The sequence below is a fragment of the Drosophila guanche genome, unplaced genomic scaffold, assembly GCF_900245975.1.
Source record: "Drosophila guanche unplaced genomic scaffold, DGUA_6, whole genome shotgun sequence".
Taxonomy (NCBI): Eukaryota; Metazoa; Arthropoda; class Insecta; order Diptera; family Drosophilidae; genus Drosophila; species Drosophila guanche.
The window spans coordinates 7,404,586-7,428,699 of NW_022995747.1; the positions used below are offsets into that span (position 1 = coordinate 7,404,586).

The window sequence follows — 24,114 nt, forward strand, 5'->3', positions numbered from 1 at the left end:
TTAAATCATATTTTAATTGTTAATACATTTATTGGTTTTCAAATGTAATTGTAGAAACTTAATCTACTGCTAAAACAAGCTAAAGTATAGAGATAGCGCTCCATGGCGCTGTGTGGGGAAAGTCAGTGGAAGGGCGGGGAAGCAAGATAGGTTGTTGGTGGTGGAGGGTGCGCGTCATCTATTGCCTAACAAAATGCACATTGCCCGTTGTCAGCCGCCTAATAGCGTGACACCTGATTGCCGTAGCGGTCCTGGGCCGGGCGACTGCCGCCGTACATGCCCCCAGCACCGCCACCGCCGCCGCTGTTGCCCTGATATCCGCCAGTGGAACGATCATTGTAGCTGCGATCAAAGCGGCTCTGGGCTGGCACCTGGCGCCAGCCATTGTCTTCGACTGTGGTTGATTTCGGCCACGAATTGTTGCTATGCATATTCGAGGACATGCCATTGCCGTAGGACTTGATCGGTCCGCCACTGGATCCCAGGTGTGAGCCACCCGAGGAGGGCGCCCAAATGTTGACATTGTTCGAACTGCTGCCATAGCCGCCGCCGCCGCCTCCACTGCTGGTGGAGTTGTCATAACGCTTGGCGCCGCTACTAAAAACGAATAGAATTAGACTTAAACAATTTGAAAGGCTCTCTCTTACTGCTGCAGGCTGTGGGAATCGTCGCGTCGGTAGTTGGAGGTGTTGCTCCGATCAGAGTCATTGTAGCGACCACCAGTGCCTCCAGTGGCGTTGTTTTTGTGTACATAGGAGCTGGCTCCACCACCACCACCGCTGGCATTGGTCTTGTGTAAGTAGGAGCTGCTCGAGCCACCGGCACTGGCCGATATGGGCATGTGACGCACCTCCACCTCGCGCTTGTAGTCCTCACGCTTGCTTGACGAGCTATAATCGTGCTTCGAGCTGGAGGCACTGTAGTCATTGCCGCTCGAACGCTTGCTCGGCACTGTGGTATAGTCATCGACAGCTCCACGCTTCGAGGCAGACGATGTGGCATAATCGTTGCGCTTGTTCGTATAATCCAGACGCTTGTTGGTGCTCGAGTAGTCGTCTATCACGCGCTTGGCGGCCGACGAGGAGCCATAGTCATCATGCTTCTTATCATAAGCGCTACAGCGGCAAATGAGGGAAGTTTTAACAAAAAGGCTTCTATTGTAGAGCAAAGAAACACTCACCTGCGAGAGCTGACTAGAGATGCATCGAATCGTGGTGGAGGTGGGGCATCAAATAGGCCACTGCGCTTGCGATCGGGTACATCACCGTAACGATCATCCGCACGCTTGGCCACGGCACGCTTGACAGTATCATCGCGCGACTCCATAATCCTGATGGCCAAACAAGAGTGAGAGGAAGAAAGATGAAAAGAGGAAACGTAAATTTAGTTAATAATCTTCGGGTAATGGATAGATGGGGAGAGGGTCAGCGTAGAGGACATCAGACTTTAGACTAGGATGCAATGCATTTGCCTATCAATGTTCCGTTTCTGAAGCAGTTCGGAGTTGAGGAAACATCAACAACGTGGAGATGGCAGCTGCAACTTAGCTTAAACACACAAATCAAATGCTCTCCGGCAGTGAAAATAATTATATCTATAAGTAACTGTGTTGTCTAGGGCGTTGGAACGAACGTGTGCCGTGCCATGACGCAATACGGATTTGTTTTATGTTTGGTTTTGTTTGTTTTTTTAGCATACTTCATCTGTTGACGCTTCAGCTCGAGGCGCTCCAGTTCGATTTTCTCGCGTTCCAGTTTCTGGCGCTCCCGCTCCATGCGCAACAGCTCGGCCTTCTCGCGCTCGAGCCGCTCCCGCTCGACGGCCAGCTTGCGTCGCTCCTCCGCTAGGCGCTCCTCCTCGATGCGCTGGCGTTCGCGTGCCTCGCGACGACGGCGTTCCTCTTCGCGCAGCTCGCGCTCACGTTCACGCAGACGCTGGCGTTCGCGCTCCTCACGTATCTTCCGGTATGAGAGCATCTCACGTTGACGGCGCTCCCGGTCCCGCTGGCGCGCCTGGATCTCACGGTCTACGTCGCGCGGATTGCGCCCCGAACGATGAATGTCTTGATTGGAGCCCTGACGCTTGCTGTTGCCGCCTGGCCCGGATCGTGAAGTCTCGCGATCGTGACGCCTGTCGCGGCTGACAGACTTGTCCTTGTCGTCACGACGCTTGAGGTGACGCTCCCTGTTGTCCTTGCCGTCGCGCTTGGAATCACCGCTGGCGGACTTTGTGTCGCCTCCATCGTTGTTCTTGCTGTTCTTCTCGGCGTTGCCGTTGTGGCTGCCCTTGCCGCCGCCATTGCCTCCAGACTTCTTCTCGTCATCCTTCTTCTTGCCATCTTGCCCCTGAGTGGCCTTGTTGTTGGTGTTGTTGCCCTTGCCATCCTTGGAGCTGGCACTTCCCCCGATCTCGTTCTTGGTGCGCTCCACCGATATGATGCGTCCATGCAGCTCGGTGCGGTGCAGATTCTCAATGCACCGCGAGGCATCCGCCGAAGAGGACATGGTCACATAGCCGTAGCAGCGTGTGCCGGGCGTGCGTGTGTTGGTCACGACCTTCGCACCGATCACCTTGCCGAACTTGGAAAAGATCGCCTTGAGGTCGCTGGCCCGCGTGAGGGTGGACAAGCCGGAGACCCAGAGATTGCGTGACAGCGTCGTCGCCTTGCTGTTGGACGCGGAGGATGTTGATGTTGCCCCCACAGATCCGGCAGCACCCGATCCCGTGCCCGAACCGGATCCGGACTTGCTGCCAGCGGCACTCGATGCGGCGGACGAAGCTGCCCCAGCGGCTGCTGTCGCTGATTTCTCTGCAAGTTCCATGTAAATAATAATATTGGAAGAGAGTGTTATGGTCAGAGCTTTGAGGAGTGGCTGTAACTGGTTAACGGTTAACGTTTTTGGTTTATGATACGATCTTTAAGGGAAGCATTTTTTGGCAAAAAACACACACACACATCTTGTAGCTGGCTGGTGTTGGTGGAGTTGGAGTTTAGAGCGTAAACATCATGAGACTTTCTTCGATAGAGAACCCGTCGCCCCAGGAAAAAAAGGAAGCAAAGAGAGTGTGAATTTGTTTGGGTTGCTGCTGCTTGGATTGTTGTAGTCTTCGTCTTCGTCAGTGGCTGGAACAGGAAGTCCTGGGAAGAGAGTAAAGTTACCCTGAATCTCTGCGTCATCCCTGCGCCATGTGTGTGTGTGTGTCTGTGTCCTTTAAAGCGAAATTTCTCGTAGCTGGAAACTCCTTTTGTGGTCTGCTCTGATTCGTTCCTTTTTCATTTGATTGAGATGTCCTGCTAGTCCAGATGCCGGTAGTAGTTTATCTCCAATCGAAACTTTTTGATTCACTTTCAGTCATTGACATTCCAGGATCAAAGCTGTCATAGATGTGTTTGAATATTTTCTTCACATTTTCATGGAACAAACACTCTACTCTCTCTGCCTCAGCAATGCTGCTCATGTGTCCATGGGGAATCCAACGCTGCTCCATTGCACACGTCTTGTCCTCATCATGCATGTGGGGTAGGGGGGCTGGCCCTTCACTCCTTGTTGGCCCAACCAAATTCACACTCTCTTGCACGAAACTATTTCACATATTCGTCTACTCAACCTTAAAGTTGATCGAACCTTAAACTCGGATCTTGCTTGGCCCAAGCATATCCCCTTTCCCAACGTGCAACTCTCCGAATTTCACCGGAGATATGCATGCGGAAACGCTAACTTAATTTACCTTTATCATCCTTTTGGCTGGACGACTTTGAAGATAATTTTTGATCACTGAAAAATAAATTTAAATAAACTCATTAGCAGGGGAAAAAATATTTGAATCGGACTCTATAGATTTTGGTGGACACTAACCTGGTGTCCTTTTTATCAGCAGACTTTTCATCCTTTTTCTTTTCATTTTTCTTATCGGCATCTTTCGAGTTAGTCTTATCTGATTTATTGGCTGGTTTCACTGTGAATCAAAGATTTTTCCCTCATAAATTACTGTGCTTTGAATCTTATACATATTTAAGCGACGGATCAGCCGAAATGCTTCTACACTCACCCGACTTGATGGATTTGTCATCTGGAGCCTGGGGACAATACAATACAAAATTAGATTAGAAAACTGTAATTGAATTTAATTCAATTTATTCAAAGTCACCTCATCGTGCAGCAGTTTTTGTTCGTCTTCACCAATTGTTAGATTGATGGACTCGTCGTTGTCCAGGTTCACCGTGTCCCCGGTGTTTTCCTCCTCTTCTTGAATATCATTAACGGCGTCGGCTTCACCGTTGTTATCGCCCTCTTCTGGGACATCCTCGGCCTCGCCATCGGCCTCACCTTCGCCGTTTTGCTCTTCGTCGTATTCCTCCTCCTCTTCATCATCGTCAAGAATCACACAAACGTCGTCCACGTCGCCCACCTGATCTATTTCATGGCCATCCTGTTCGTCATGACGGGAAAGGTCATCACCATTATCAGGTCCTGCCTCCCCTTGCTCGTCTTCATCGACGGGCTCCTCCTTTATTTTAATTCCACTCTCATTCTCGCTCGTGGGCACTGTTGTGCTCTTCTTTACCTTTGCAGCCGGCACAATCAAATGGGTGGCCGGGTCTAGACCTTCCTCTTTTATTGCCTGGAAAAATACAACAGAAAAACATAAAACACACACAGGCATACGAAATTGCACAACCATTTTTCGTCAAGCTTCTAAACGGATTTGAGTGCGCCTTTTCTTTGTTCAACGAGAAATAAATGGGGGCGGGTGTACACTTTACCTTTTCTAAGCGATCGATGAGCGCAGCCTTTGGACCCAAAGTGTCCAGCTTGCGTTTTTCTAGCTCATCTTTCAAGTCGCAGACACGCAACTCGGTTACCTTCTTGCCTAATTCGGGCATCTTCACGTGCACTTAATTAATTAGTCACTATCTAATTACTTTAACAACGCCTAATGCACTTATAAACCGAAACCAAATTCAATTCTTAGACACAATTTTTCGTTTTCACAGCGTGTGAAAATCCCAGACAAGTCACTGAATTCGGAAGTAAAATAAAAATGGCGACGATTACAGTTCTGACATGTACATATCGATTGGGCCTACTCAGGTACAAAAATACTAAATTCGGGGAAATAGACGAGGTTTTTAGTCAGCTGTTTTTATCGTACCATATTTTTCATTCAAAAGCCTAGCATTTGGAAATGCATAGGAAATGTTTTCGAGCACATACTGCTTTCTAGCAGCGGTACGCTCAAAAAAAAACCTGCCAATTAATCTTAGAAAATCAGCTGATGGTATTTTATGGCACTCGATCGTATTTTGCTGGATTAAATTACCAAAAGAAGGATCTGAGGGCAGAACCATTACAAATCATGATGGTTTCAAGATCAAATACTCACGTTCATAAAAATGCGTCTCTTCTTGATTCTTTCCCGCTGGTACGCTCTTTCAAAATGTTGTTGGCGCTTTCTACGTTTTGTCCTCCTCCTCCGCTATTAAAAGAGCCACACATAATATAATACAGCCACACAATAAAGCCACACATTTATAATAGAATGGAACACTTATAGTGTTTTCCCACGTCGATTCATTTCCGATTCAATGCTTTGTTTACTTTTTGTTCACTCCTAGGCACAAAGTAAACAAATCACCTCATGTGCCGGCAAGTTTAACCGTACGGAATGCACTTTACGCCTCTGGTCACAAACTGCCGCCAGAAAAATATATTGCACAATTTGCTAGCAAACATTATTTCGGATCTGAGTGCTAGGCTAACAGCCTTTTCACACTGGCGACCATCCACCATCCATTTCTGGATGTCTGGCGTACATTTTAGAAACAATAAAATAGTTGCAGTATAATTCGTGCTACCATATTAACATGTCGATAGCAGCCAACCGATATATGTATGTTCCACCTCTAGACCATCTTTAGGGTGTTTTTGTGAAGAATTTTCTGTTTTCCATGGGTGTTTTTGCTGATAATTAAGAAATTGCATCATGTCCGTGGTGATTGAGACCACGCTGGGCGATCTGACGGTCGATCTATTCACAACCGAACGGCCCATCGCATGCCTGAACTTCCTGAAGCTCTGCCGGCTTAAGTACTACAACTACAATCTCTTCCACACCGTGCAGCAGAATTTCATTGCCCAGACCGGCGATCCAAGCGGCGCTGGAGATGGTGGCTCCTCCATTTGGGGCGTTGTGGAAGGCCCGCAGAAGCGCTTCTTTGAAGCCGAATATCTGCCCAAGATTCACCACTTGAATGCGGGAATGCTGTCGCTTGTGAGCGCGGGAAAGAACCTTGTGGGCTCCCAGTTCTTCTTCACCCTGGCAGAGGACCTAACCTCGCTGGATGGCACCCACTGCGTCATTGGCGAGGTGGTAGAGGGACACGAGGTGCTGCGCCAGCTAAACGATGCCATTGTGGATGAAAAGTTCCGTCCCTACCAGGACATACGCATAACCCACACGGTGGTGCTGGAGGACCCGTATCCCAATCCGCGTGGCTTGCAGGCTCCCAGTCGCTCGCCCTCGCCCAGTGCCGAACGGTTGAAGAACGGACGCATCGCCGCTGACGAGGACATCGACGACACCGACGGCATGACAATGGAGGAAATGCAGGAGATGCTGGCCGATCGCGAGGCCAAGGCCCGTGCCACAATACTCGAGATCGTGGGGGATTTGCCGGATGCCGAAATGGCACCCCCTGAAAACGTACTCTTCGTGTGCAAACTCAATCCGGTCACGACGGACGACGACCTGGAGATCATCTTCAGTCGCTTTGGTGTGGTGAAGGGCTGCGAGGTGATACGGGACCGCAAGACAGGCGACTCCCTGCAGTATGCATTTGTGGAGTTTGAGGAGCAGAAATCATGCGAGGCAGCTTACTTCAAAATGGACAATGTGCTGATCGACGACCGGCGCATACACGTGGACTTCTCCCAGTCCGTGTCGAAGGTTACGTGGCGTGGCAAAGGACGTGGCGTGGAGGGCGCTGACGGCAAGCTGGACTTTGACAATCTGCGGGATAACAATGATCGAAGGCCACAGAACAACGGCAGGGGCAGAGACAGAGGCAGAGACAGACCCGATGAACATAGGGATCGCAAGAGGCCAGACGATCCGAGAAGTCTATTGAGCTCCGCAGAGCGGCGGAAGGCAAGAGAGCAACGCCACCAGGAACAAAACGATCGAAGGCGTTCACGATCCAGCGATCGAAACGAGCGAAGGAACCCAAATGAGAGGCCGATCAGAGAAGGAAACGATCGAAAACGTTTCAATGATCGCCACCGCTCACCCTCCAGAGATCGTAAAGATCGACGGGATCAACGTATGGATACAAGAAGATCCAGATCCCGAGATCGCAACAATTACAGGCGAGGGAGATCCCCACAAGCAGAGAGACATTATTGTCAAAGCAGAGAACCCATCAGAAGCAGAGATAATGGGCAAGACAGAAGGTTTGCCGCCTGAAATTGCCTAAAAACTGTGTCAGTATATTAATAAGAATTCCTTTTTCAGGCCCCAGCAAAGACATCCCGAATCCAGAGACCGCGATGCACGTAATCAGGATAGAAATTCAAAGCGAATAGAGCGCAAGGAGACTCCCGATAGGAAACGTAAGCCCGCAGCATCCGTGGAAAAGAAACACAAGAGCCAGAAAGTGGCAAAGAAGAAGTCGAAGCATGTCTCCAGCAGCAGCTCAGACGCTAGCGAAGATTCGTCGGACAGTGAAAGCGATTCGGATGACGAGTCCTCGGATAGCTCTGAGGAGAGCTCTAGTTCATCCTCCTCCTCGGACGAGCGCAGCAAGCGCAAGCAAAGCAAGAAGACGAAGCAAAAGAAAGCCGAATCAAAAAGCAAACACAAATCTAAAAAGAGACACCATGGCAAATAAAATAAAGCGATTTACTTGACTGGATTTTAACTACATCCTAAACGTTTCTTGTTTTCTATTTCTTCCGAGCGGCCACCTCCGCGTCGAGCGCCGCCATCGCCGCGCCGCCACAGCAGCCTTCTGTGGCCTTCGCACCGCGACGTTTGCGCGGCGACTCGATGACGGCATCCGGATTGAAGACTATATTGTCCATTCGCGTCGTCTCTGGCGTTATGCGGAGCTCTGAAAACATTTAAATTTGATATACACAGTGGCATGGTAATGTTTATGTAATGTGCAACCCACCATATACGCCGTCATCTCGTTTCTGGGCCTGAATCACATTCGTCCGCAGCTCGTGGGCACATTCCTCCGCCAGTTTGATCTTCTGTAAAAATGTGGGATCAGAAAGGACACAAATTTAAGGAAGAAAACCCCTTGCATACGCTCTGAATCACATCCTGGTCGGTCACAGCTCGGTTTTGCCGAAATTCGTCGTTGATTTTCTTACGCGCCTCTTCCAGTGCCCGAACGTCGCCATCAAACACGTACTGGCGCGTGCGATGGAGCTCCTTGAAGGCGCTGAGAGCCTAGAATTAAAGAATTAGGATTGTTTTAAATGCGATTTTACGTTTAATTTACTTGGCGGCGCAAATTTGACATTTTTAATAATTTTTATTTGTAACATATACAAGAACTATCGGCATTAATTCTGGTATTAATTCAGTATTACGATTACTTCCGTGGTATTTTCCCCTCTGCCTCGTACGGTCACTTTGTTTGTTGATAAATTTTATTGCGGCGGTTCGGTCGTTATTCGGGGCCAAATTAAAATAAATTTTGTCGGCACCCAGCAAACTCAGAGCGGAACGAAATACGGCTGCAAAAATCTATTTAAATTAATTGTAACTACCTAAGGTCAGCCAGTGCTGTCCCGTTAAGTGAAATAGTCAAAATTTAAGTCACACAACTACGGCTAGAACAGCGCGTGCCCCTTTACCCCTCTGTTGTAATCGTGTTCGTTGTGCGTGGTTTAATGCGTGTGTGTCGTCACGGGGAAAAAGTGAAATTAGCTACCCATAGGAATTTCATCTCTACAAGAGATTCTCCGTCTGTCCAAACTTGGTGTGTGTCCAAGTTGTACTGTGTTTTGTGAAGTGATTTTAAATAAAATAAACAAAACTGGCCCAGTTACAGGCAACAAGCGATAAGCTATCCTCGTTCCTCCTGAACATGGACGAGGAGGAGGAGGAAGTCACCGATCTGAAACTGCAATTGTTTCACAATACAGTCCGCGAGCACATTGTAAGTGAATACCACCCCAAAAAGGGTTTCCAGCAAAACATAATCAGAACGCATCAGTGGCAGCTGCCGTTGCAGCCTGACTTTTCATTGCAACTGTACTGGTCGTCGCAGGGGGCGCTCGAATCTGTGTCTGTGTGTGTGGGAATCGAGTTACATACATTATAAAATTTGATAAAAAAATCATGGGTAATTTATTTGTTTATGGTTGTTATCAGCACTTTCTGAGCCTGCGTTCGACTTGTATATATGGTCTGTCGTCAAAGCGATTATCGGGGAGGAAGTGGAGAGGCGATAGTGGCCAGCAGCCACTTCTTTGCACTTTCTATTTGGGCTGCAAAAAATTATCGCGAAATCGCACACAGACGCACACAATCAAAAACACACCTGTTGTTTATAAATAATCAAGGGGTTCGAAGAGTTGATACTTAGTAAACGAAAATTTAGGTAGCAATCGTATTATGATAGATTCAGATCTTAATGGGAGATTAAACTGTAGCATATGCACTTTTTAATGGAGCATTAGTAACAATGGACAAGAATGTGTCATTGAGAAAGCAGGTTCGGCCAAAGAGTGCCCCTAAAGGCATATACCCTCCGACATACACCTGCACCCGCAAGCACAAAAGTTCAGCAAGAAGAAGACTGAAGTAAAAGAAGGTGAAGCAGAGCATGCAAATTGATGAAACGGTAAAAACAACACAGAAAGCAAAAGCAAACAACAAAAAATATCAAGAAGAAAGAACACAAAAGCAACAAGTGAAAGTGTTCCCCACTAGCCAGATGTCTATTTATAGACATTTGGTCCTGTAATACCCAAAACTGAAACAAAATGCATGTATGTAAATGTACATATGTATGTATAAAGATATGTTTGTGTGTAAGCAATGTTTATAAGATTGCGAAAAGCATAAATTTTTTGTTTGAAACAATTTAGACAACAATTTCGAAAAACACTTGTGTAGACAACTTGCAGACCCGAGCGATTTTCAAGTGCATGGCAAAGGCTGCCCGATATATTCGCCCTCCCTCCTTCCTTCCCTTCGAGACTGGGAAGGTAGGCGTCTGTCGTGACCAGCGGCAGCTGCTGGCGTTTGTTTAAACAATGGCAGTCAAGGCGTTAAACACATTTGAAATTGTTCAAATTACTCATAAAAACACACAGACATACACACCCATGGTATTTTGGTATTTTTGTATGAATGCATTTAAAAATAGCCATAGGTTTAAATATAATCACTGCAGATGGATTTACTCCCAGGAAATGGAAACCATTTTTTTATTGAAGCACATTTCTCATTTGCCGAAAATTGAATAATCCCCCCCCCCCCCCCCCCCCCCCCCCCCCCAGGCAGAATGTGGGTCAGATCAGAAGTACGTGAGCTTTACTCGAAGCCCAAACCGAATGCCATGGACTGTAGGAGACATAGCAAAGCGCTCATGAATAATGCAGAAGTACACCCAAAAACCGAAACAGAAGTACCAATGTTGGGTTAAGTGGGAAGTTCTGGCGAGCGTTGGAAGCCGGCTTTCCAGCCCACAGCATGGGACGCATGAATGTGGTGCCTCACTGGTGGGTTGTGTTACCACATTATAATGCAGGTCTTAGTCATTCTCTTACAACTGCTCTGTGCCTCGGCACAGCGATAAGACGTTTGATATGTATAGTTCAGAGTGGTTTACGAATAAAATTTCATAAATTTCATTTTGCTTTCAGTTTTCACCTGCACAGACTGTTTCGTATCTAAAAACATCTTTCACCTTGTTCAATTAAATTATGTGAGGAAATTCCCATAGTTTGTGCCATTAGATACCCATTAATTAGAGATTGAACTAGCTTGCAAGTAGAATAATAATAATTAAGGCTTCAGTCATAAGTTTCCCTTGGACGAGAAGTCTGCCCAACAACCACTGCTGCAGTCCTCAAGGTCCAAGAGTTTTCAACCTTTTCCCATCTGCAGGGATGCAATATGCCCTCGGATGCTACAACTCTTGGGTATAGAGCACTCAGTAAATACATTTCGCCAGCCCATTCACCGGCAAAGTTGTCTTCAAACCAAGCAGCAACCAGTCAGACAAGATATTATAGTATATACTCGTAGTACAAATGCCGCTGCTCTTCCTCTCTCTCTCCCTGTGTCTCCTGCTGCCTGCTTCTTGCCTTGCAGTTTGGGCGTTGTTCCTATTTATGGCCAAAGTCGACGTCGACATTTAATGGGCGTTGTTTTCCTGCCGATTTCGATGTCTCGAGTTCATGTCAAGTCATTGACTCTCCTTGTCGCCTACGATACGATTTAGGGGGATATTTTTTTTAGATATTTTCGGTTAGAAACTAAATTTGTTTTGCGGGCACAAATCTCTTGGAGCGTGCCATCATTTAATTTGCAGCTACTTATACGCTTACTCGTACTTGAAGCTCTCGTTGCATTTTCATTGCCTCATTTTCATTCTGGAATGTGTACGGAGAATGTTTATAGAAGTAGAAGCCGCGCATACTATCTCGCAGTGGACGTCGTCTACGTGTTCCAAGTTCAACAGAGAGAGGCACGTCACTGCCCAGCAGCATGTATAGTGCGTTTCAGAGTCAAAAGATTATTGTCAGAGATTACAATTCAATGGTCCCTGGATTATGCTCTGTCATTTGGGTTCTCCCCATATTATAGTTATGAAACTTGTATGTTTTATGGTCTTTCTACACGCTTGACTCTACAGTCTCGAGTCTAGACGATTGAATGTTCTATAAACAGACGACGCACAATTGTTGATAGCAAATGTTTTGCGTTTCTTTATACATTTTTTTAAAATTTGGTCATAGTTTTGTAGAGAAAACATCTTGAACAGTAATAAATTCGGGGCACACAGCATACATATGTAGATATGAAGTTCTGTGACTGCCGAATGGCACAAATAATTGAAGATAATTTGATTTAATTGTCTCTGATCAGACCGATCTATCCGATGCTTTTCGGTGGGGCCAGACAAAAGTTAATTGGAATTTGCACGAATACCACACTGAAGAGTAGCTCACAGATACAACTGCAACTATCTTGAATAACAAACAAAAGCAGAAAATTAATTGTTATTTTTTGTTCCCTCACTCTCTGTTTTTTTTCTCTGCCTTTGGGTAGAACATGAAAAGTCTCTTTTGTTAATGGGTTATAGTATGTGTATGTATGAGCGCCTCTGTGTATCTATCTGTTGACGTATCTATTTTTGTATTGTTTTTGTTTGGTTTACCACAAAAAAATATAGAAATATGACGTGTTGGCATCTATTTTGTGGACATAAATATTTCCCAGTCGATCTTTTATTTTTTGTGGTTCCAGACATTAATTCATTTTGAACATAAGTCTTGTGCGGGAATAATCGCCAAATGTTTGAAGTGGATGACATTCAATTGGTTCTGCTGGGTCTTATCGTCAATTTTCGTCGGCCACTGATAAGCCCCGTTTGTGACCTTTGCACGCTTCTATTCCTGGTGTCGTCGGAAGCATTGGTGGTCATAATTAATCATCAATTACTCGTATTTATTTGCTTATGTTGATAGACGGTGTTGTAACCAAGGTGCTGACACAAGTGGTTATGGAAAGTGGTTTTAACCCGATAGTAGATTCAATGGACAAATATTCATTTTATCCATTAATGTGAAATGCGACTGATTCCAAGATAGTTTATGCCTGAATGGAAAACATTTAGAGTAAAATCTGTAGGCCGTCTACACTCTCTTTGCACACATTGTAGGTACATAAATGTGCCGTGCACATTGATGCACGGCTCGAGACGCACAAGCGTAAACAGCAAAAGAGAATGCCCGAGAATAGTATAAAAGAAAACTTTGATACAATGCGCGTGCTTAACTCAGTTAGGGTTTTTCTATGTTGCTTTTATGTTAGATATATTCATTTGTTCTTCATTCTTCCAGCTTTCGCTCTAAAAACACCTTCTAAATATAAAACTACTTGTCAAGTCAATTGAAAAGAACATTTCTTTGATGCAAGAAACAAAATCATTTACCAAGAATCTTTTGTCCAAGTTAAATACAATCTTCAATGCCATAAATAAGAGCAGTTCGACACAAGTACTCGTAGATACTTCTATAGATATGGCCCTGAAACCGTGCAGGAACAAAGAAACAGACTTTGACACCTAGTACCTTCCTGATTCACGTCGAATTTGAAAGAGATCTAGTTCCTAATCGTATCGTACATGCATGTGTTTGGGGGTTTGCAAACATACATTTACTTGAGTATAAATAAATATACTTTAAATTCGAGCAAATGTTTTGGCAGTTGGTAGACCGAAACCCCAAATAACGACAAAATATTTGCATTTAAAACAAAACAAAAGAAATGCGTGGGTGGGGAAAACAGTCTTATGAAATCGCAGATAAACAGATCAAGAATTGTAGTTCAATGTATGGCAGCTACAGGAATGATATATTTTCTATATTCTTTCTTTCAGATTTTCTTGCTGCTGATTATTTTGCTGTACTTTAGCTCCTATGTTGTTGTCTCACGTTTTCGGCGACGCGATCGTGACGATCTCTATTCGAATGACGAGGACGAAGTGCTGGTCTATCGCATAAGGTAAGGCATCCCATACCATTTCACATACGATCCAATCCGCCAGGGAGAGAGAGAGAGTCAATAACCTGTCGTTTACCTTTGCTAATTGCCAAGTCACTCGCGAGAGTTGCTGCATTCAAACATGCCAATGCCAGTGCCATTAATGAAAACGTTTTTCTTTTAACCCGTCCACCAATCTCTACAGCTTTTGGCTCTGCACATTCACACTGGCAGTTGCCGAAGGGGCTGCCATGCTGCTGCCGGTATCCATAGCCAGCAATGAGGTGCTGCTCTTGTATCCGAATAGTTACTATGTGAAATGGCTCAACAGTTCCCTCATACAAGGCAAGTAAAGTCAAACCCTAAAGCCCTCATGTTGATTAATCTTATACCTGATACTTCTCCCTACAGGTCTCTGGAATCATGTGTTTCTATTCTCCAATCTGTCACTGTTCATCTTTCTGCCATTCGTGTATTTGTTCACCGAATCCACGGGTTTTGTGGGCCACAAGAAGGGCATTCTGCCGCGTGTCTATGAGACCTTTACGGTATTCATGCTGATGGCTGTCATTGTCCTCGTAATAACTGCTGTTCTCAGCGCAGTTTTTGGGATACAAAAATTGCAATTCTTTTGGTTTTTAAGTGAGTACTGCACCCATCCATCAATCAACCATCCAACGAATGGGGGAGCGGTTACAGTGCACACTGCACCCTCTTTAATCTATAAACAATTGTCGTAATTTCCGCTCTTTACGCTTCACAGATCTGGGCAGTGTTCACCTGCCGTTCCTTTATTCTTGTGTCTCGTTTCTGGGCGTAATGCTAATGCTGAGTGAGTATAGAATACAGTGTAAATTAATAGCTTTAATAAATAATGTGTATGGGTTCTATGTCTCCGCTTCTGTTTCTGCCTCCATCTGCTTGATGTACTTTTCGATGTAGGCCAACTGCTTGGGATTGTGCTCGCGTGCCTTGGCCACGCTCTCCACAAAGTCCGTGGTCTGTCCGAGACGCTTGTACGCCGTGGCCTTGTACAGCCAGGCTCGCAGATTGGTCTCCTGCAGCTTGTCCACCACATGCTGGCAGTCCTGCAGGGCGCGCTTGTAGTTGCAAAGTCTGAAAGATCACAAGAGTGAGAGCTTAGGGATGGCCAGAGGGTTAGGCTCTTCTATATACCCACTTGATGTAACACAAGGCGCGATTGTTGTATGTTATGGCACTGTCCTTGATCTGAGCCAGGGCCTTGCCGTAATGGAGAATTGCCTTTTCATATTTTCCATTGCGAAAAGCTTCGTTGCCATGACTGCCAGGGAAGAGGAATGAAATCTGCTCTATAGATTTGAGCTGCTTACCTTTTTTGCACCTCCGCCTCGTATTCGCGCTTGGCCCGTGCCTCGGCCCGCTCATTGGCATCTTTCTCCACCTGCTGCATGAAACTCTGCTGGTTCATGGCCTGCGCCATGCCCGCCTCCTTCTGCTTGTCCTCCTCCATGCTCTTGCGGTTGATCACAGTGCGATTCTCTCGCACCTTTAGGCGCACATTGTCGGGATCCAATTTGTCAAAGTCCGTCTTGGCCTCGGCTGCTGTGGCGGCTGCTTGTTGCTTCTCATCACTCTCGTTTAATATATCGTCGATCTTCTGCAGAGTGGCCTCGAACTCGGCAAAGTCATCAAGTCCCTTGCTTGTCATATTGAGCTCTGATCTGTAATATAATATGCTGCTGTTCCTTACCAATTTCTGTTTAAACTGTTGTTTGGATGTCATAGAAACCAACGCGCACTTTGTTTACATGAAATTGATAGTTTGTTTGTTTTTTCTTCCCTCAGTTTGCACTCCCTACGGCTTTGTGCGTCTGTTCGGTGTTGTCAACCAGGTGCTGGTGCGTCCAATGCTGCGGCGGGATGTGAACGAGGAGTTCAGCGCCTTCTACATGGAGGAGGCGAGCGTCAAGCGAAAATTGGCCCACATTGAGCTGCATAACGTGAGCATTTCGGATGCCACCAATGGCCATCGCAATGGACGCAGTCGTGGATACCTGCCACCGTCTCTACTGCAACAGTCGTATGTGCATCTCTATCAGCGCAAGGCGATGGGCCACGATGTGAGCGAGGAGCAGCAGCAGCTCAACGAAAGACTGAGAGAATTGGACTGTGAGCGCAAGGAGCTGGACAAGCAGCGCAAGTCGAGCACCTTCCAGCGTACATTTGTCTATCCGCTGGCCATGCTGCTGCTGCTCTTCTGCACGGGCATGACAATTCTGTTGGTGGTGCAAAATACGCTCGAGCTGCTCATAGGAATCAAAGCTCTCCCGCTGAGCACAAGGGTAGGTCGCCAGTTCAGACTTTTACCTAATTTTGTTGCTAATTAAATTGTGTTTTCAATTTATTTTGCAGCAATTCACGCTGGGCATTTCATCGTTATCAAAGCTGGGACCCTTTGGCGCCGGACTGGAGGTCTGCCTCATCTTTTATCTGGGCGCCACCTCTGTGGTGGGCTTCTACAGCATGCCCTTCATGCGGAATGTGCGACCCAAGCGGCACCAGACCTCACTGCCCCAGCTAATGCTCAACTGTGGCTTCATGCTGGTTCTGTCCTCGGCCCTGCCGCTGCTCAGCAGGATTATAGGTACACGCTTAAATGCGGAAACACTTTAACGATTGCAAATAACATTTGTAACACTTTCAGGCATTACGAACTTCGATCTGCTGGGAGACTTTGGTGCCATCGAGTGGCTGGGAAATTTCCAAATTGTTTTACTTTACAATCTGGTGTTTGGCACAACCACAGCGTTGTGTTTGGCCAACAAGTTTTCGGCCACCGTGCGACGTGAGCTGCGTGCCCGGTTAGTGGAAAACTATGTGCTCTTTACCAACTACATGAGCTTCATCAACTGATATCTGCGTAAGCGACGCCACAATGTGTCTCTCGTGCAGCTGCAGAGATGCTTTGTCGAGTCGCCGCTTACGAGTTTAACTAGATTCTATGCTAAGTATCATAATTTAAGTTTTAGAAGCAGTCGCAATACCACCGCTAGTCGCCACACAAACGAAATGAACTGTTGAGAGATAAAAGGTTGAGATATATGGGTAAACTGACCGCAAGACATATACATATATAATACATACCTTATACATATGTTCTATATACACGTTTAGTTTAAACAGAACTGATATTCGTACCATCTATAACCAAATGTTGAACCGTTTCATTGTTGTACTTCACACTTATGGAGGGTGGCCCGGGCCCCCTGGATGGACACAGAAATCTCACAGAACATGTAAATAAGTTGAGATTTGAACTATCGCAAGAGAAGTGCAGCAAAAACGATTCGATTTATGATCTAAGACTTGCCCAATTGTCCGCTTTCTTTTAAGGTTACTTTTATGTGTATTTTATTTCGCTCATATATTTTGTATTTATTTACCATTTTTATAATTTTGTGGTCGAAAAGAGCAGTAATTTCTATATGACGTGGCGTGACGTCTTGTCCTCCATGCGGGATAATGCTTCAGGTCCACTATCCCTGATTTTAGTTAACCAAGCTCTCTCACATACAGTGGTCTGATATCCTTGGATGGTTGTCTGTCCTTAAATCTTGCCATCTGATCAGGATTGCAACTGGAGCTGAGCGTCAGGATCGGGAGGTCATCACAGGCAAATTCTTTTTCTTCGTGGCCTGTTAAGCTCTAGAGTCCCCTGTAGCCATTCCGAATCGTGACTCAGTTCCTGTCTGGCTCCATCACCATCCAATACCATCTGATGAATGGATTGCTTGGACATGGTTGTTCCGACGTCTATCAAATGTGAGGTCTGAGTTTTGGCTTCACGGAATGTTTTCTTTGTCTTGCTGTCAGAGAGATTCTCTTTAGCTAGAGGAACACCACCTTGCTCTTGATCGAAATAAAAGCTTGGAGTACTTGGTCGGGACTAGCTTCCTAGTCAGCGATTTGCAAGCTGTCGATCGGCCGGAGTCTGGTGTGATAGGTTTGTTCCTCCCTTGGGAGAGAGTACTTTGGCATTCGGATGGGTTTTGCAAGATTTGTCAATTTTGACTCTGAGTTTTGCTAAGAAATATAGGTTTTCTTGGCATATATTAAATCTATAAATGTTTAATAATTTGTCTGCTATTTATTTAAGTTTCAAGAATGTTCCTTACACACAAAACAAATCATTTTATCGCATACTCAATCACACACACAAGCATCTAAAAATTATGTGATACAACTATAATAAATTAAACATTTTAACAAAATTCACTTGTTTCGCTCTGCTGCTTTTTCACCTCCTTCTTTGTACAAATAGTGACTGGCTATGATTTTATATTTTCTTTTCTTGCAGCTTGACCTCGCTCATTCTAATGGCCTGAACGATACCCGATCCTAAAAATAATAATAATTTGGCTGTGATTTGATGTGTATAATGAATATCAAGTGGTTGAATAAATATATAAATTTGTAATTAGATAGGATTTTTAAAATTTCAAAATCTTTTATTTACCACAATGAGCAATATTCAACAGGTTCATCACAAGCAATCGATACATCGATACCAGCACATGCACCCTTAATTTTTAGCACATCGCTAGAAAAATATGTAGTATATTTCGGTATATTTATGATTGTCACACGGTATATTACAAAACACGGTCACACTGTGCTGCATTTTTTTATCTGGTGGCGTCGCGTTGTCGGTTTTATTAAAATTAATTATTTTCTGGGGCAAAGGCACATATAATTAGAAGATGCTGAGTCGCAAGCGTCGCGCCAGCTCCATATCGAGTCGCCAGGACGAGGATCCGCTGATGCTGGACGACTCGACGCCAGAGCAGTCGCCGGTGCAGCAGACAGCGACACAATCGGCGCGAAAAAAGCGCCGCCTGGATCCGACCGAGCTCTGCCAGCAGTTGTACGACTCCATACGGAACATCAAGAAGGAGGATGGCTCAATGCTGTGCGATACGTTCATACGGGCGCCCAAGCGTCGCCAAGAGCCCTCGTACTATGACGTGGTGGTGAATCCCATCGATTTGCTGAAGATACAGCAGAAGCTCAAGACAGACTCTTACGACGATCTGGAAGATCTGATGGCTGACCTGGAGCTGCTTATTGGCAACGCGAAGGCCTTCTACAAGCCGGAGACCATCGAGTACCGTGATGCCCACGCCTTGTGGCAGCACATTCAGTCGCAAAGGCAGCGCATTATGGAGGCCAATGGCATGGCCGAGGAAGAACCGCGCGCCAAGCGCATTTCGCGCAACATTCGCCGAATGACGAACAGCACGGAGCCGGGCGGGGATATGGATGATGAATTCAATCAGTATGAGGAGCTCTTTGCCTCCGTAATGATGGCCACCGACCCGATGGGCGACAGGGCCATGTACCGCATGTTCCAGCTGCTGCCCTCCAAGAAGATCTATCCGGACTATTACGATGTGATTGAGCACCCGATTGACCTGCGTCTGATTGCGACCAAAATACAAATGAATGCCTACTCCTCGCTGGTGGAAATGGAACGAGATCTTCTGCAGATGACAAAGAACGCGTGCCTCTTCAATGAGCCGGGCTCGCAGATCTACAAGGATGCCAAGGCCCTGAAGCGCATCTTTACGCAAAGGCGTATCGAGCTGGAGACGGGCAAGGGCAAGCTGGCCAAGCGACTCAAGAATTTGTCCAGTGCGGTGATAGCCGGTAAGAGAACGAATCCTTCAGCAAGATACAAGTTTGAATTTCCTTTCATTCGCAGCATTGAAGGAAGAAGTGGAGAGCTCCGATGACGAGGAGACGAGTAAAAAGGGCGAGGGACCCATGTGGGCGCTGTTTGATTATCTCTACAATGCGCCTGGGACTTCCGAGCATCCTGGCACCACGGGTCCACCGCTGGGCAATTCCCTGTGGAAGCTGCCAGTGCGTCGCTTTCATCCGGATTACTTTGAGATGATCAAGCGGCCCATTTCCATGAGCCAGATCCACACGAAGCTGAAGAAGGGCGACTATGCGAATATAAGTGATCTCACCTCCGATCTATATCTCATGCTGGACAATGCCAAGAAGGCGTTTCCGGTTACCCATCGAACCCACAAAGATGCTCTCAAGATGCTGAAAATTATGAATGCCAAACTCGTGGAGGAGTCCCTCGAGGAGACTGGAGACGAACTGGAAGACGAAGAGGGTGACGATTTGCTAGATGCTGAAATCTTTTCATCGACCAACACACAGCCGGAAAAACGGAAGCCGGGCAGGCCGCGCATCAACTCCAATTCGAATTCAAACACATCGCACACGCCAAACAACTCGAATTCCCCCAAAACGAATCGCATTGCCATCAATGGGGCCATCAAGAAGAAGATTCTGGCCATCCAGAAATGCCTCGTTGAGTACTTGGTGGGCAATCGTCGCCCCATCGAGCTGTTCATGGAGAAGCCGCTCCGTAAAGACTATCCGGACTACTACGACATCATCCAGAATCCCATCGATATGAGCACCATCGACCACAATATACGCAGCGATCGCTATGCAACTGTGGAGGATGTTGTCTCCGACTACCGCTTGATGTTCTCCAACTGTCGGCAGTACAATGAGGATGGCTCCACCATCTACGAAGATGCCAACATACTGGAGAAAGCCCTCAACGAGAAGCTGAAGGAGTTCCCGGGCCTTGTGGAGGTGAAGAAACCTGTGCAAAAGTACTCCAAGGTGGGGCGCAAGCCAAAGACTGCACTAGTCACCGATCGGCTCTGGCAATTCTATGAGACGCTGCGCGAGTATCAGGAGCCCAAGGGCAAGCGTCAGCTGTCGCTGATCTTCACCAAGCTGCCGTCGAAGAGCGAGTATCCGGACTACTATGACATCATCAAGGAGCCGATGGACATGGACCGCATTGCCCAGAAGCTGAAGCAGTCCGCCTACGAGAGCCTGGACGATCTGTCCGCCGATTTCCTACTAATGCTGGAGAACGCCTGCAAGTACAACGAGCCCGACTCGCAGATCTATAAGGATGCCTTGGTGCTCCAGCAGCTGACGCTGCAGTTGAAGCAGCAGCTGCGCATAGAGCGGGATTCACAGCCGGATGTGCCGCTGGCCGTACAGGAACTGTTCCTCACGCTCTTCACGACGCTGTACAATCACCAGGATGAGGAGGGACGCTGCTACTCCGACTCCCTGGCCGAGCTGGCCGAGTACGATGAGTTGGGCGAGGGGGCCAAGGTGCGCGGCATTTCGCTGGACTTGGTTAAGCGCAGACTGGACAAGGGCGCCTACAAGCGGCTGGACATCTACCAGGAGGACATCTTCTCCTGCATGGAGCGTGCCCGCAAGCTGTCTCGCACGGACTCGGATATATTTCAGGACTCCATTGAGCTGCAGACCTACTTCATACGCAAGCGGGATGAGCTGTGCAAGGACACCCTGAGCTCGCCCGCTCTCAGCTTTACGCTGGAGCGCCTGTTGGCCGATGTGGAGGTGATGCGACGGCAGAAGCTGCTGCAGGAGGAGCAGGAGCAAGAGCAGGACAAGGATGAGTTCAATGCCGCCAGCAAGGGCGAGAGCATGACAATCAATCAGCAGGTCTACTCCCCCGGCGACTATGTGTACGTGCAGATGCCGGAGAACAAGATTCCATCGATAGCCTGCATCGAGCGGCTGTGGACATCGCCCAACAACGAGAAGCTGATGCAGGGCTCGATCTTTGTGCGGCCCCACGAGACGTATCACGTGACGACGCGAAAGTTCCTCGAGAAGGAGGTGTTCAAGAGCAGCATCTCGCAGACCATTTCCATGGACAAGGTGCTGGGCATGTGCTATGTGATGCACATCAAGGACTACATCAAGATGCGTCCCGATCGGCTGCTCGAGAAGGATGTGTTTGTGTGCGAGTCGCGCTACAATCTGCAGGGACGCTGCTTCAAGAAGCTCAAGAACTGGCCCCAGATACGCGAGGGTAGCTCCGTGCGGTTTGTGCCGCGCGAACAGCCGCTGGAGCTGAAGCGCGTGATGTCCGTGTTCAAGGAGCGCATTGAGAAGCACAAGGGTGAGCTCGAGGAGCTCAAAATGCAGGAGGCAATGGTGGAGAAGGAGAAGCCCAATGTATCCTGCGATCCGCCACCGAATGCCGAGAACAACAGCGTCTACTACCAGCAGTACAACACTGCCTGCAGCGGGGCCATCAAGACGGGCGACTTTGTCTACGTGGCCACCCAAACGGGCAAGCAGTCCGTTGCGCAGGTCCATCAGATCTGGGAGCAGAACGGAAAGTCCTACTTCAAGGGTCCCTGGCTGCTGCCGCCCAGCGAAACAACGCCCGCCCTGGGCAAGCAGTTCTTCCGTCAGGAGCTGCTCCTGAGCACCGTCGAAGAGGTCAGTCCCGTGGTGGGTGTTGTCGGTCGCTGCGCCGTGCTGGAGTACGCCGAGTTCATCAACTCCCGACCCACAGAGATAGCCGAAAGCGATGTCTATATTTGCGAGTCAGTCTATGATGAGGTGAAGAAAGCTGTGCGCAAATTGGTGGTCGGCAACATGCGCAAGTTCCAGCACAGCTCGGCCGTCACCGAGGATGAGATCTTCTACTTCAAGACCCCCATCAAGCCGGCCAAAGATGTGAAGAGCGAGATCAACGAGCTGAGTATGCTGGAGGACTCGATGGATGGGGATACACCGTCACTGAGTTCCGAAATTGCTACCATGTCCTCGCCAGCGCCGTCTGTGAACTCCACACCGCTGACCTCCAAAGTGAAGGCTGCCAAATCAGCCAAGAAGTGCCTCACCGGCTACATTCTCTACTCCAGTGAGGTGCGAAAAGGTAAGTGCTCTCGCCCCATCCATAAGATTTCCATAAAATCCTAATCATACTTGATTTTCAGGCATTTGTCAGAGCAATCCAGAGGCTTCCTTTGGGGACATATCCCGTATGGTGGGCAACGAATGGAAGAATCTACCGTCCAGCGTCAAGCAAAGTTGGGAGGATCGAGCCAGCAAACAGAACGAGGAGACGGCAGCGTTGCGCCGTGAGATAGATGATGCCCAGAACAGTGCCAGTCCTTCGTCCCAGGTCAGTGCCACACCGGAGACTCCAGGGCCGCCACTCACCTACGAGTGTCAGTGGGACAAGTGCGATTTCCAGTTTGAGGAAATGCCCGACTGCACCGAGCACTGCCTTTCCGATGCCACCGGACACATACAGCGGCATCCGCAGGCGGGCGTTGAAATTGAATACGTCTGCCTCTGGCGCAACTGTTCGCGCATCAAGAAGTCCACCCAGGGATTTCCCAACGTGCTGCGGCTCATCAAGCACGTGCGCGAGGTGCATTTGAGTAAGTGCGGCAAGGTCTTGGGCATTGCCGAGCGCAGCAAGAACTTTGTGCCGCGCCGGCAGAAGCACATGCCGCCGATGGCTGTCACTGTGCCAATTCCGCCCATCAATGCCCATTCACCACGTGCCCCCAACACCATAGAGGCAGTGCAGCTGCAACAGCAGCCGCCACACACTCAGCAGATGCTGCAGCAGCAGCAAACGATTGTCCTCGGCCCACCGCCAGAGCCGATGTTTGTCACCGTTCCACCGCGCACCACTCGCGTCATCCACTCGGAGGCCTACATCAAGTACATCGAGAGCCTCCAGACCGGCAGTCATCTCAATGTGGCCGCCTGCAACAACAACTGGCGTCGAGCCCTTACCCACGTGACTCCCGCCCAAGTTGCGCCAAACGCGCCACTGCCCGAACACTGGCTGGGACCCAATGTCCGTGATCAGGATAGCGTTGTGCAGGCCCTGTGCCACCTACGCAACTTTATGCTAGACGATGTGCTGCAGATACGCCGCAGCTGTAACTAGCCGCTAAGCAACTAGCCTCATAAGTCCAAAGCGTTTCGAGTTCAACAATTAAAGTAGCCCCCAGCATGTTTTCGTATCTATTAAGCATAAGCAGTCGTTTCAGGACAATCGTATCATTAATTGTGAACTATGAGTACATATTTAAAGGTGGCACAAAATACCCAGTCCAACTCAATTGGACTGCAATTCTGTTTCCCTTAATTCTTTCAACAAATTGTTTATAAATGCTAAATTGGACTTTTTCCTTGAGCGTTTTCTTTTATTCAATAGTGTCTATATATTTGAAGATGTGTTATGTATTACTTCTTACTCCATTTCACAATTGTTTCTCCTGAATATATTTGTAATTTCCTCTATTACATAAATGTATTAAAATAATGATTCTTCCCATAAAATACAGATGATTGCAGGAAAAACAACATGCATGTCGTGTGCATGACTAGAAACATTGCTGAAACATTTCTTGTTGTTAGACTGTTACTGAAATGTGATTCTAATTTGCTACAACTTTTCTTCAGCTGCAGTTTTTGTGAGGGTCGTGTAACCGCCCCTGT

At 47.4% G+C, this 24,114-nt stretch overlaps 6 protein-coding genes across 8 annotated transcripts; 3 read left to right on the top strand and 3 right to left on the bottom strand.

Annotated features, from left to right (window-relative positions):
- Window positions 1-8: 8 nt before the first annotated feature.
- On the bottom strand, window positions 9-5,044 carry LOC117583811 (SAFB-like transcription modulator). 2 transcript variants are annotated; one of them, XM_034272393.1, is made up of 9 exons: window positions 4,766-5,043; window positions 4,150-4,623; window positions 4,051-4,078; window positions 3,858-3,957; window positions 3,730-3,776; window positions 1,699-2,809; window positions 1,181-1,330; window positions 648-1,115; window positions 9-597 (listed from the first exon to the last, which is right to left on the bottom strand). In XM_034272393.1, exons 1-9 carry the CDS (start codon window positions 4,883-4,885, stop codon window positions 219-221), a joined length of 2,877 nt encoding a protein of 958 aa, XP_034128284.1. In that variant the 5' UTR covers window positions 4,886-5,043; the 3' UTR covers window positions 9-218. The 2 variants fall into 2 exon arrangements, with proteins under 2 accessions (XP_034128284.1, XP_034128285.1); XM_034272394.1 differs by lacking the exons at window positions 9-597; window positions 1,699-2,809 and having other exon boundaries at window positions 1,014-1,115; window positions 4,766-5,044.
- An 850-nt stretch (window positions 5,045-5,894) lies between these two features.
- Window positions 5,895-7,930, top strand: LOC117582877 (peptidyl-prolyl cis-trans isomerase sig-7). Its single transcript, XM_034270950.1, has 2 exons — window positions 5,895-7,451; window positions 7,513-7,930. The coding sequence occupies exons 1-2, from the start codon at window positions 5,986-5,988 to the stop codon at window positions 7,886-7,888; spliced, it is 1,842 nt and encodes a 613-aa protein (XP_034126841.1). The 5' UTR covers window positions 5,895-5,985; the 3' UTR covers window positions 7,889-7,930.
- Window positions 7,886-8,555, bottom strand: LOC117582880 (complex III assembly factor LYRM7). The gene is made up of 4 exons (XM_034270954.1): window positions 8,510-8,555; window positions 8,314-8,457; window positions 8,174-8,255; window positions 7,886-8,110 (listed from the first exon to the last, which is right to left on the bottom strand). Exons 1-4 carry the CDS (start codon window positions 8,528-8,530, stop codon window positions 7,944-7,946), a joined length of 414 nt encoding a protein of 137 aa, XP_034126845.1. The 5' UTR covers window positions 8,531-8,555; the 3' UTR covers window positions 7,886-7,943.
- A 90-nt stretch (window positions 8,556-8,645) lies between these two features.
- LOC117582878 (protein Lilipod) lies at window positions 8,646-18,193 on the top strand. 2 transcript variants are annotated; one of them, XM_034270952.1, is made up of 9 exons: window positions 8,646-9,172; window positions 13,631-13,755; window positions 13,940-14,079; window positions 14,146-14,376; window positions 14,498-14,566; window positions 15,562-16,058; window positions 16,129-16,360; window positions 16,421-16,577; window positions 18,074-18,193. In XM_034270952.1, the coding sequence occupies exons 1-9, from the start codon at window positions 9,101-9,103 to the stop codon at window positions 18,099-18,101; spliced, it is 1,551 nt and encodes a 516-aa protein (XP_034126843.1). In that variant the 5' UTR covers window positions 8,646-9,100; the 3' UTR covers window positions 18,102-18,193. The 2 variants fall into 2 exon arrangements, with proteins under 2 accessions (XP_034126843.1, XP_034126842.1); XM_034270951.1 differs by lacking the exon at window positions 18,074-18,193 and having other exon boundaries at window positions 16,421-16,901.
- On the bottom strand, window positions 14,484-15,495 carry LOC117582879 (tetratricopeptide repeat protein 12). Its single transcript, XM_034270953.1, has 3 exons — window positions 15,087-15,495; window positions 14,915-15,037; window positions 14,484-14,850 (listed from the first exon to the last, which is right to left on the bottom strand). The coding sequence occupies exons 1-3, from the start codon at window positions 15,422-15,424 to the stop codon at window positions 14,622-14,624; spliced, it is 690 nt and encodes a 229-aa protein (XP_034126844.1). The 5' UTR covers window positions 15,425-15,495; the 3' UTR covers window positions 14,484-14,621.
- A 192-nt stretch (window positions 18,194-18,385) lies between the features above and the next one.
- LOC117582884 (protein polybromo-1) lies at window positions 18,386-23,792 on the top strand. The gene is made up of 3 exons (XM_034270957.1): window positions 18,386-19,422; window positions 19,478-22,528; window positions 22,590-23,792. Exons 1-3 carry the CDS (start codon window positions 18,477-18,479, stop codon window positions 23,558-23,560), a joined length of 4,968 nt encoding a protein of 1,655 aa, XP_034126848.1. The 5' UTR covers window positions 18,386-18,476; the 3' UTR covers window positions 23,561-23,792.
- The last annotated feature ends 322 nt before the right edge of the window (window positions 23,793-24,114 follow it).